Source organism: Eleginops maclovinus, chromosome 4 (assembly GCF_036324505.1).
Source record: "Eleginops maclovinus isolate JMC-PN-2008 ecotype Puerto Natales chromosome 4, JC_Emac_rtc_rv5, whole genome shotgun sequence".
In the NCBI taxonomy this organism is placed as follows: Eukaryota; Metazoa; Chordata; class Actinopteri; order Perciformes; family Eleginopidae; genus Eleginops; species Eleginops maclovinus.
This window is the reverse complement of record NC_086352.1, coordinates 1,054,309-1,066,543: the sequence shown is the minus strand read 5'-3', so window position 1 is coordinate 1,066,543 and position 12,235 is coordinate 1,054,309. Positions and strand designations below refer to the sequence as shown.

The 12,235-nt window shown below is 47.9% G+C and overlaps 1 protein-coding gene across 1 annotated transcript in view; it reads left to right on the top strand.

Moving 5' to 3' along the window:
- The window catches only part of LOC134862968 (son of sevenless homolog 1-like), a 29,583-nt gene that overhangs the window by 23 nt on the left and 17,325 nt on the right, over nt 1-12,235 (top strand). The window contains 9 exon segments of the mRNA XM_063881142.1: nt 1-395; nt 7,366-7,491; nt 8,282-8,413; nt 8,766-8,930; nt 9,158-9,367; nt 9,612-9,755; nt 9,838-9,948; nt 10,041-10,139; nt 11,028-11,155. The exon segment at nt 1-395 is cut by the window's left edge and continues 23 nt beyond it. Of these exon segments, the coding sequence (XP_063737212.1) occupies nt 309-395; nt 7,366-7,491; nt 8,282-8,413; nt 8,766-8,930; nt 9,158-9,367; nt 9,612-9,755; nt 9,838-9,948; nt 10,041-10,139; nt 11,028-11,155 (1,202 nt within the window). The 5' untranslated portion in view covers nt 1-308.

Genomic DNA, 12,235 nt, shown 5'->3' with positions numbered 1-12,235 from the left:
CGACAAGCCACACCGACCGACAGGTAGGTAGAGACTGACAGGAGCCCGGGGAGCGTCCTGAGAGAGACTTGGGGACAGAGCACCGAGCAGCGGATCCACACCAAGAACCCAGTTCCCCTCCGCACGACACACACACCGGGACTCCACCGGAGAGGATCCATCGGGCATCACCAGCCCCCCGTGTCCCGGTGCTGCTGACGGTTACTATGCTCTCCCCCCGGTGATCACATCCCTCCGCAGCCCTCAGGAGGAGGGTGGTCTCAGGTCCGGTTCTGGAGGCCCGTCCTCTGATGTGAACCCGCAGCACCATGCAGGCGGTCCCGCTGCAGTACGACTTCTTCAGCGAGGAGAACAGCCCCAAATGGAGAGGCCTGCTGGTGTCCTCACTGGAGAAGGTACACACACACACACACACACACACACACACATACATACACACACACACACACACACACACACAGACAGACAGACAGACAGACAGACAGACAGACAGACAGACAGACAGACACACACACTAAGACAGACAGACACACACACACACACACACACACACAGACAGACAGACACACACACAAAGACAGACACACACACAAAGACACACACACACACACACAGACACACACAAAGACACACACACATACACACACACACAAACACAGACACACACACACACACACACACACAAAGACACACACACATACACACACACACAAAGACACACACACATACACACACACAAACACACACACACACACACACAAAGACAGACACACACACAGACACACACACACACACACACACTAAGACAGACACACACACAGACAGACAGACACACACACACAGACACACACACACACACACACACACACACACAGACACACACACACACACTAAGACAGACACACACACACACACACACACACACAGACAGACAGACACACACACAAAGACAGACACACACACAAAGACAGACACACACACACACACACACAGACACACACAAAGACACACACATACATACACACACACACACAAACACACACAAAGACACACACACATACACACACACACAAACCCACACACACATACACACACACAAACACACACACACAATCACACACAAGACAGACACACACACAGACACACACACACACAAAGACAGACACACACACACACACACACACACACAAAGACAGACACACACACACAGACACACACACACACACACACACACACACACACACACACTGCTCTTAAAGGCCAGGTACCTGATGTGTTAGCATTAGCATCAGGGAGCTAACTCATCATACAGATGTTCAAATGAAACGATCACAGAGACTCAACTCTGACAGTGACCAGCCCAGGTATCTGGACCCCAGGTATCTGGACCCCAGGTGTCGGGACCCCCAGGTCTCTGGACCCCCTGGTCTCTAACCCCAGGTCTCTCGACCCCAGGTCTCTGGACTCCCAGGTCTCTGGACCGGCCTCAGGTCTCTGGTCCTGAACCAGGTCTCAGACTCTGTTTAGTCCTGGTGTTTACATGTAAACGCTCACCTGTTGTCAGTCCAACAGAAACATACTGGTCTATGCTCACACACACACACACACACACACACACACACACACACATACACACACACACACACACACAAAGACACACACACATACACACACACACAAACACACACACAGACACACACACACACACACACACACAAAGACACACACACAAACCCACACACACATACACACACACAAACACACACACACAATCACACACAAAGACAGACACACACACAGACACACACACACACACACCCAAAGACAGACACACACACACACACAAAGACAGACACACACACACAGACACACACACACACACACACACACACACACTGCTCTTAAAGGCCAGGTACCTGATGTGTTAGCATTAGCATCAGGGAGCTAACTCATCATACAGATGTTCAAATGAAACGATCACAGAGACTCAACTCTGACAGTGACCAGCCCAGGTATCTGGACCCCAGGTATCTGGACCCCAGGTGTCGGGACCCCCAGGTCTCTGGACCCCCTGGTCTCTAACCCCAGGTCTCTCGACCCCAGGTCTCTGGACTCCCAGGTCTCTGGACCGGCCTCAGGTCTCTGGTCCTGAACCAGGTCTCAGACTCTGTTTAGTCCTGGTGTTTACATGTAAACGCTCACCTGTTGTCAGTCCAACAGAAACATACTGGTCTATGCTCACACACACACACACACACACACACACACACACACACACACACACACACACACACACACACACACACACACACACACACACACACACACACACACACACAGTGAAGCTGTGTGTTGTCTGCTGTTAATATGAATATTATTGTGCCATAATCATTAAAGGTTTAGGGTTGGATATAGAAATGTAGAGATAGATAGATTAGAGCTGTTCCGATACCCTTTTCCCTCCCGGTTCCGATACTTGTGCTGTGGGTATCGGCCGATACCGAGTACCGATACCAGTATGTTACAAAAAGTCCGTCTACGCCTGCATGGCTGTGATGTGATTATCATTGTGGTAAGGCCTGGCTCAGGTTAGACCCTTTGTAAAACATGAATGAATACAAATGAATGTTGACTCTCTGTCCACCCAGTGTGACGTTAAACTTACAGAAGACATGGGGCACATGTCGGAGTTGCTTGTGTTGAAATTAGCAACACTCGTGCCACCCCATGGAATTTTGTCTTGGCCTATGTTGCATGTCGCAGTCTTGCTGGTGGAAGCATCCAGCGTGAAATGTTGCCACACCGCTGACATGATATGCTAGTGCTAGCTCCTTGTCTAACAGGTGTCAGGTGATCAGTTCTTCTTCGCCCCTCTAAAACGGCAGGCTGCAGATGGCAGCACAGCGCAACTGTTTTAAGAGCGACGAAGATGAACTGTGTCAGAGCTAACAGCGCTAACCAGTAAATAGATTCCTATTTTAATAAATTAGGTGGTATCGGAATTGGTGCCTGGACTCCAGTACTATCTCTATATATATATATATAGAGATATAGAGATATATATACACAGATATATATATATACAGAAGCGGAGATTACATGTGTTCTTTATTAATGACGAATCAAAACAAGGTTTTCATTCTAATTTTGGCAACTTAGCCATTGCTCTTTTTCTGTAGCAAATACAGGAGAGGTGAATGGAACGTTTTCCTGTTTGAACCAACACTTTCACACATTACATGTGGCCCTTCTACCTTGTGTGTATTCATCTTTTAGCCAGGTGCTAAGGCAAACTAACTGGCTAACATTTTCTGAACGTCAGGCGGACCGTTTCTTCTGAACAATACGGCCTGCGACTGAGAAGAGTCGTTCGCACGGAACCGTGGATGCAGGAGTCACTAGATATTTGCGGGCAAGCAGGGCCAGCTTGCCATGTGCTCCTGAATGAGCAGCCCACCGCTGCATGGGGCAGTCCTCCATACTTATGACGCTCTTCTGTTTTCATTACGGTTAAAGCAAACGACTTCAGTTCCCAGGTTTTAGTGATGTGCCGCGCTGTCACACCCAGATAACTGTTGTTACTCACGGAGTGGTCTCCTGTCAAAGCAACATACTCCGCTGAAGCCAAATCCTCTTCCTTCGTTTTCTTTTTAGCGTCATATAGTTCGTTGATTTCAGTCCTCACTGTGCCTCTCGACGGTGGCTTGTAGAATGCGTCTAAAGTGGCCACTTTCAAAACTTCTGCGAGGACCGTGTCCTCCACAATACTAATCGGTCTACAGTCCTTATCCATCTGGCATTTGTGTCTGTCAGCTTCTCAGACGTAGACTTACTGAATACCCTGCGTTCGGTGAGGGTGGTCTGACGCATGCCAGGCGTAACACCTGAAGTTGAAGCCCCAACAAATGAGTGCTTGGCGTTAAGATGATACTTAAGGCTCGAGCTGCTTCGGTGAAACGAAAAGCCCTTCCTGCAGTGTGAGCAAACCACAACATGTTGGTTTACTGTTCCATCCAGAGGGCCAACGGGTTCCTCGGACTCCTCCATCTTGCTCGTGTCAGCCATGCCGTTTACGTGACGAGGAATGACGCGGCGGGGGTTTAATTGTGGGCAAGTCAGGGCGGGAGTGCGTTAAAAAAATGATCGCCGTTAATTCCAGAAATCAATCATCTCGCGTTGACGCGTTAATTTTGACAGCCCTAATTTATTTATATATTTATATATATATAAATAATTTGGCTTTGGTACTAAATTTAACTCATGGGTGAAGTTGTTGTATTCCTCCCCCCTAGCCTCAGTGAGGAGAGACAATACCCAATCTGAATATTTCCGCCTCTGTCGCTCCACCAGGCAAGGTTGCCCCTTGAGCCCTCATCTATTTGCCCTAGCCATTGAGCCCCTCTCCATCGCACTTCGCTGTGATCCCCGTATCATAGGTATTTTCAGAAATGGAATGGAACAAAGGGCTTCTCTTTATGCAGACAACCTTCTTCTTTATGTTTCCAATGTCTCTGTGTCTATCCCTGCAGCTCTCTCTGTTCTTAATTCATTTGGTGCTATATCTGGTTACAAACTAAATGTAAGTAAAAGCGCACTATTCCCTTTAAATAAAGCAGCACGTGACTACCCCCTACATAATCTGCCATTTAAAACTGTGCCAAACAACTTCACTTACTTAGGGATGCAGGTAACTGATAGGTTCAAAGACCTTTATAAAGCTAATTTCGCCCCTCTTCTGACCCGTATACAGGAGGACCTTGACCGCTGGTCCGTGCTGAATCTGTCTATAACTGCCCGAATCAATTCTATCAAAATGAATACCCTCCCCAAATTTCTATATTTATTTCAATGTATACCCATTTTCCTCCCCCAAACATTTTCCCGTAAAATTGAAACTATTATTTCAAACTTATTTGGAACAAGAAAACCCCTAGGATACGCAAACAACTTTTACAGAGACCAAAGGCGCTGGGTGGAATGGCTCTGCTGAACTTGAGGTTTTATTATTGGGTTTGGCTTGAAATGGAGTCTGCTTCCTGTAGGCCAGCATCTCTCTCAGCATTGGCTCACTTTCCCATTAAGAGCCCCCCCCATCCTCCTTGAGAATCTGGAGTCAGTTCAAACGCTGCTTTAGTCTCCAAACATACTCTACGTTAGCCCCTATAACTGCAAACCCTGTTTTCCCTCCATCCTTAGTAGACGGTTCATTTACTATCTAGTCCAACCAAGGCATCAACTCATTCAAAGACCTGTATTCTGACAACACATTTGTGTCCTTCCAGCAGCTATCTGAGAAGTTTGCTCTACCTAGGCAGCATTTCTTTAGGTATCTACAGATCCGCAGTTTTGTCAGCAATAGATTTCCTCAGTTTCCTAACCTCCCCACTGATTCGTCATTAGACACATTCCTTAAACCAGTCCCTGCTCTGAAGGGATTGATGACTCATATCTATGCTCAGATTTATTCCCTTCGTCTAGTCACCTTAAACTCCATTAAAGCTCTCTAGGAAGTAGATCTTGGTGATGAGATCCCTGAGGATCTTTGGGGAAGGTCCTTGCTAAAGTACACCAATCTTCTATCTGTGCGAAACATGGACTGATCCAGTGCAAAATTGTGCGTCGCACACACTTCACAAAGGTCAGGCTCTCTAGAATCTATAATGATGTAGACCCAACTTGTGACTAGGGTTGGGCACCGAAACGTGGTGCCAATAGGGCACCGGTTCCAACACAAACGGTAGTAACGAGACCGGATAAGAACGAACATTTCAGTGCCAGACTTTTTTTTTATATACTGCCCCCTGGTGTTCCGGCGTCAACTTGAGGTTGTTGAACCTGACGTCAGTGCCGCTACTCAGCACACTTGTTGATCAGAACTGAGTGAGAGGATCAATAAAGATGCTGAAAGTAACATATGCCGGGTTTTATCCACCTCCTCAGTGTGTTTCCTCACCAATCCTGTGGCCGTCGTCCAGCTGCACAGCAATGTTCGCTATGCCTAGCATGGCAAGCTTCATGGAATTGTCCATGTGTGCCCTGGTGTTCTCATGCTTCCTCACTTTCTCAGACAGGTGCTTCATATCCCTCTCTCCAGTTGTTGTCCATGGTACATCTGTCCCCCTCGTTGTTTTAAAAATCAAGCAAGGAAAGCAACATAAGGCATTAGCATGACTGCATCCCACTAGCCGAGCCTTTCTTGTGTACCAGCTACGAGAGAAGCCTCGCATATACGGCTTCCCTTTGTCACTAGCCTGCTGTTTGATGGCGATATCAGGTTGATCTGGGCCCATCTCTTTCACCTGAAGTTTGTCCGCCAAACGTCTTCTCTCAAACGCCTCTTGAATGAGAGATTTCACCGAGTTAGGGACCGGTTTGAGTCTTGGGGTAGTGCTCAGGCTCGCCATTGTTGTCGTAGTTAAATAGCGACTGCAGTGTCTGGTCCTGAGCTTCAGGAGCCTCTTTGTACATTCATGGCCTGGGGCTATTCTGAAACAGCCCCTCCCGAAGGAGTTTTGATGAAGCTGATTCGCTACATTTTATGACAGACGTTCATATCTTGAATCAGCAATTGGCTAACCTGCTACAGAGACCCACCCCCGTGGGGCGGTTCTCTTTAGCCCCAGCAGTTTTTCAGTCATACAGTGTACTAGGAAAAGCATATACGTTACCCAAATTATTTTAAATCATGTTTTACACATATTTCTGTTTCTGGTGCATTCCATATTTTTAACACACAGATATTGACAATTTATATAATCAATTATTTGTATTTTAAAGAATAATGTTTGTGCGTGAGGTAGAAATAGAATGGAGGATGAAACCCTCTTTAGTGTCACATACATGCACACAGCAGAGCACACACAGTGAAATTGGTCCCCTGCATTTAACCCATCCTAGTACTGGGAGTACTCAAGGGCACCACAGCAGGGCCCAGGAGGTGAACTGGGACCTCTCCAAGCAGCAGTCCACTTTCCATATTTCAAGTCTGTTCGGGGACTTGAACCGGCGACCCTACGATTCCCAGTCCAAGCCCCTACTGACTGAGCCACTGCTGGACAAATAGGTTTAGGGAGGGTGGCGCCCCATCGCCCCCTATGGGCCAACCGCCACTGGTACCATACGTACCAGAATATAGGTACCAATATTTTCGGTAAGAATACATATACTGTTACACCCCTATTGAGTACATTACCTTTATTACTGTGTGTGTGTGTGTGTGTGTGTGTGTGTGTGTGTGTGTGTGTGTGTGTGTGTGTGTGTGTGTGTGTGTGTGTGTGTGTGTGTGTGTGTGTGTGTGTGTGTGTGTGTGTGTGTGTGTGTGTGTGTGTGTGTGTGTGTGTGTGTGTGGGTGTGTGGGTGTGCCAGGTGCTCCACCAGGTGCATCCCAACCTGGTGTCTCAGCTCGGGGCTCTGCAGTACATCGAGGAACTGATCCTGCTGCTGCTCAGCACGCTGTGTCAGGCCCAGCCACGCAGCGTGCAGGACGTGGAGGTACACACACACACACACACACACACACACACACACAAACCCTATCCTGGGTTCATCAGACTGAGACTGTGTATCATTTGTGTAACCAGGCTGCTCTTAATAAACTGTAGTGTGTGTGTGTGTGTGTGTGTGTGTGTGTGTGTGTGTGTGTGTGTGTGTGTGTGTGTGTGTGTGTGTGTGTGTGTGTGAGAGAGCCTCGATGATGATGCAGCAGCTACTTGTAAGCATGTTAGCATAGCTCTGATCCACCAGCTTGCATTCAGAAACCAGAGATCTAACACCGACCTTAGAGCATGACTCGGGGTTTTTACGCAGCATGACAAGGCGTTTCTGCTTCCTGTTGACACACTGACAGCAGCAGACCTGCTTCCTGTTGACACACTGACAGCAGCAGACCTGCTTCCTGTTGACACACTGACAGCAGCAGACCTGCTTCCTGTTGACACACTGACAGCAGCAGACCTGCTTCCTGTTGACACACTGACAGCAGCAGACCTGCTTCCTGTTGACACACTGACAGCAGCAGACCTGCCTCCTGTTGACACACTGACAGCAGCAGACCTGCTTCCTGTTGACACACTGACAGCAGCAGACCTGCTTCCTGTTGACACACTGACAGACCCTGGTGTTGATCGGGGGGGCAGCCCTCTCTCACTGCTCAACAGTAATCACTCTGTATGCCCTTATATGGTCACGTCACTGAGTGAGTTCCCGTTGGATCCCTCGCAGCTTTAGCTCTGTGGGGTGAAAGTCATCAGCCCCCCCCATCATTTATTTATCCCCCCCCCAGGAACGCGTTCAGAAGAGCTTCCCTCACCCCATCGATAAGTGGGCTATCGCTGATGCTCAGGCGGCCATCGAGAAGAGGAAGAGGAGGAACCCTCTAGCACTTCCTGTGGAGAAGATCCACCCCCTGCTGAGGGTATTCCCCCCCTAACTCACCCCTTCGCCCTGTTCTTACCCCTTCCCCCTGTTCTCACCCTTTCACGCTTTTCTCACCCCTTACCCCCTAACTCACCCCTTCTCTCTGTTCTCACCCCTTCACTCTGTCCTAACCCCTTCCCCCTAACTCACCCCTTCTCTCTGTTCTCACCCCTTCACTCTGTTCTCACCCCTTCCCCCTGTCCTCACCCGTTCACCCTGTTACCTGTATGAAAAAGTCTGGCAGTTTCCCTCCCTGCAGTGCTGCTTGCTCATTCTTTTTTCAAAATAAAAGCCCCTCGCTGCTCCCTGCAGCACTGGTGGCTGACCGTGTTTCCCATGATGCACTGCAGGAGGTGCTAGGCTACAAGGTGGACCACCAGGTGTCGGTGTACCTGGTGGCCGTGCTGGAGTACATCTCTGCGGACATCCTGAAGCTGGCAGGAAACTACGTGAGGAACATCCGGCACTACGAGATCTGCCAGCAGGACATCACTGTGGCCATGTGTGCAGACAAGGTACACACACACACACACACCTTAGAAAAGAGTCCACAGTGTGTGTTGATGGTAACAGTGTTCAGATCAGATGCAAAAATAACAAACACATGGCCACAGTGATGACCTGTATGTGTGTGTGTGCGCGTGTGTGTGTGTGTTCTCGTTGTTGGTGTGTGTTTGTGTTTCTTTGTATGTGTGTGTGTGTGTGAGTTTCTGTGTGTGTCTGTGTGTGTGTTTGTGTGTAGGTCCTGATGGACATGTTCCACCAGGACGAGGAGGACGTCAGTGTGTTTCCTCTGATGGACGAGGAGCCGTCAGCCAATGAGGAGCAGAGTTACTACGATCTGGTGAGGAGCTTCCTGTCAGACGGCCGCACGTTTGAGAGGACGCTCAACCTGCTGATCAAGGTGTTCAGAGAGCCGTTCACCTGCAGCGCCCGCCTCTACTCCCCCCACGTACGTATACATATACACTATATACACTGTTGATCCAGATCACACAAGTTAGTTCTGTGTGTGTGTGTGTGTGTGTGTGTGTGTGTGTGTGTGTGTGTTTCTGTGTGTGTGTGTGTGTGTGTGTGCGTGGGCGTGTGTGTGTGTGTGTGTGTTTCTGTGTGTGTGTGTGTGTGTGTGTGTGTGTGTGTGTGTGTGCGTGGGCGTGTGTGTGTGTGTGTGTTTCTTTGTGTGTGGGCGTGTGCAGGACGTGGACAGCATCTTCTCCAGGATCCTGGACGTACACGAGGTCACGGTGAAGCTGCTGGGTCTCATCGAGGACTCGATGGAAATGACGGACGAGGACAGCCCTCACCCCCTGGTGGGGAGCTGCTTCGAGGACCTGGCAGAGGTACACACACACACACACACACACTACAATACTTGTTATATACAAGATATTCAGAACCTCAGATCCCCTCCCTCTGCACCAGGAGCTGGCCTTCGATCCCTACGAGTCTTACGCTCAGGACATCCTGCGCTCCGGCTTCCACGAACACTTCCTGAGTCAGGTCTCAAAACCAGGAGCTGCCATCCACCTGCAGGTAAGCCCCGCCCCCTGTCACATCACACAACTGCAGCCCAGTGTGACTGTGCAGCGATGAAGATGATTTACTCACACTGTCTCTGTCTGCAGACGATCTGTGAAGGGTTTAAAGAAGCCGTTCAGTATGTCCTGCCCAGAATGCTGCTCACTCCTGTCTACCACTGTCTGCACCTGTTTGAGATCCTCAAGGTGAGTCCAGTACCTGAACCTCTAACGCCTAGAACTTATTCCATACTACATTTCTTCATAGACTTCTATACAATCTGAGGTACTAAATCCAGAGAGGAGCAGGAACATTTCCTCATAGACTTCTATACAATCTGAGGTGATAAATCAGGAGAGGAGCAGGAACATTTCCTCATAGACTTCTATACAATCTGAGGTGATAAATCAGGAGAGGAGCAGGAACATTTCCTCATAGACTTCTATACAATCTGAGGTAATACATCAGGTGAGGAGCAGGAACATTTCCTCATAGACTTCTATACAATCTGAGGTGATACATCAGGAGAGGAGCAGGAACATTTCCTCATAGACTTCTATACAATCTGAGGTGATACATCAGGTGAGGAGCAGGAACATTTCCTCATAGACTTCTATACAATCTGAGGTAATAAATCAGGAGAGGAGCAGGAACATTTCCTCATAGACTTCTATACAATCTGAGGTAATAAATCAGGAGAGGAGCAGGAACATTTCCTCATAGACTTCTATACAATCTGAGGTGATACATCAGGAGAGGAGCAGGAACATTTCCTCATAGACTTCTATACAATCTGAGGTAATAAATCAGGAGAGGAGCAGGAACATTTCCTCATAGACTTCTATACAATCTGAGGTGATACATCAGGAGAGGAGCAGGAACATTTCCTCATAGACTTCTATACAATCTGAGAAGTTGCCCTCTGCTGGATATTAGAGAGGATGCAGAAACTGTGTGTGTGTGTGTGTGTGTGTGTGTGTGTGTGTGTGTGTGTGTGTGTGTGTGTGTGTGTGTGTGTGTGTGTGTGTGTGTGTGTGTGTGTGTGTGTGTGTGTGTGTGTGTGTGTGTGTGTGTGTGTGTGTGTGTGTGTGTAGCTCCTGGAGGAGAAGAGTGAGGAGGAGGAAGATAAGGAGTGTCTGAAGCAGGCCATCACTGCACTGCTGAACCTGCAGAGCAGCATGGAGAGGATCTGCAGCAGGAGCCTGAACAAGAGGAGGCTGAGGTATGAACAGAAAGAACAGGATGTGTGTATACATGTTATTATTCAAGATGTAGTGTTTTGTGTTGTTAATCAGTGATGGTTTAAAAGGTGATTAAACATGTCCAGCAGCCAGGAACACAACAAGCTGCTGGACTCCTCCCATCCTCTTTCCCTGGACACACACACACACACTTTGTGTGAGTGTGTGTGTGTAGGAAGTTGCGTCAGTACAACAGGGCGGTGCTCTGCTGCTTATTGTTCTCTGTACGTTAGAAAGAATAGAACTCAGAGGAAAAGTTCTGATAGTTGAATAAAGTTGAAGAAGAAGAAGAAGAAGAAGAAGAAGAAGAAGAAGAAGAAGAAGAAGAAGAAGAGATGTTTGGATGATTGGCAGGTGGATATGAGGACGTAGGTGGTGTGTGTTGTGAAACTGTATGAAATAGTTGAGGGGTTTAAGCTGTAACCTGATTAGCTGCAGAAACAGAGCGGTCTGAGCCGGCTGAGAGCAGCACTACTCTCTGATGATAATATTACTCATAATTGAATTCAGAAATATATAATAATCCCTTTTAGACACGTCGACTTTAAATGTACAGGCATATGGCCCAAAATCATAGAAAACTAAAACAGAAAATGAACTTAAAGATAAACTGCCGCTGAGGCACCAGAGAGCAAATGTGATCCAGAAACCGTCGTTTGGTTCCGTTTTCCACCGAACAGAAGCTCAGTGACCAGGGTTCCTCAGCTGAAGCTTTCTCTGGCTCTCCTGGTGGAACCCTGCTTCACCCTGTGGCTCTGCTTGTGTCTTGAACACCCACCACCTGTCTCCCAATATATACATTACACCAGGTGCCAAAACGTGCCTTCAAAATAAAAGCATAGAAACTACTTCAACTCACTTCAATAACCACAGTAAATATCCTTCACAATAAAAGCTTCACCCTGAAGACCAAATCAGAACTTGCTGAAGCTTTATTTGAAACAGACACCACCTTGACACCCCCCAACTTCATTTCTGACATTAACCAAGTATTTTTAGTATGGGAAGTTTTCTGACATGTCTAAATATACTAATGAGGCGTTATGTAATGCTAACTGTTG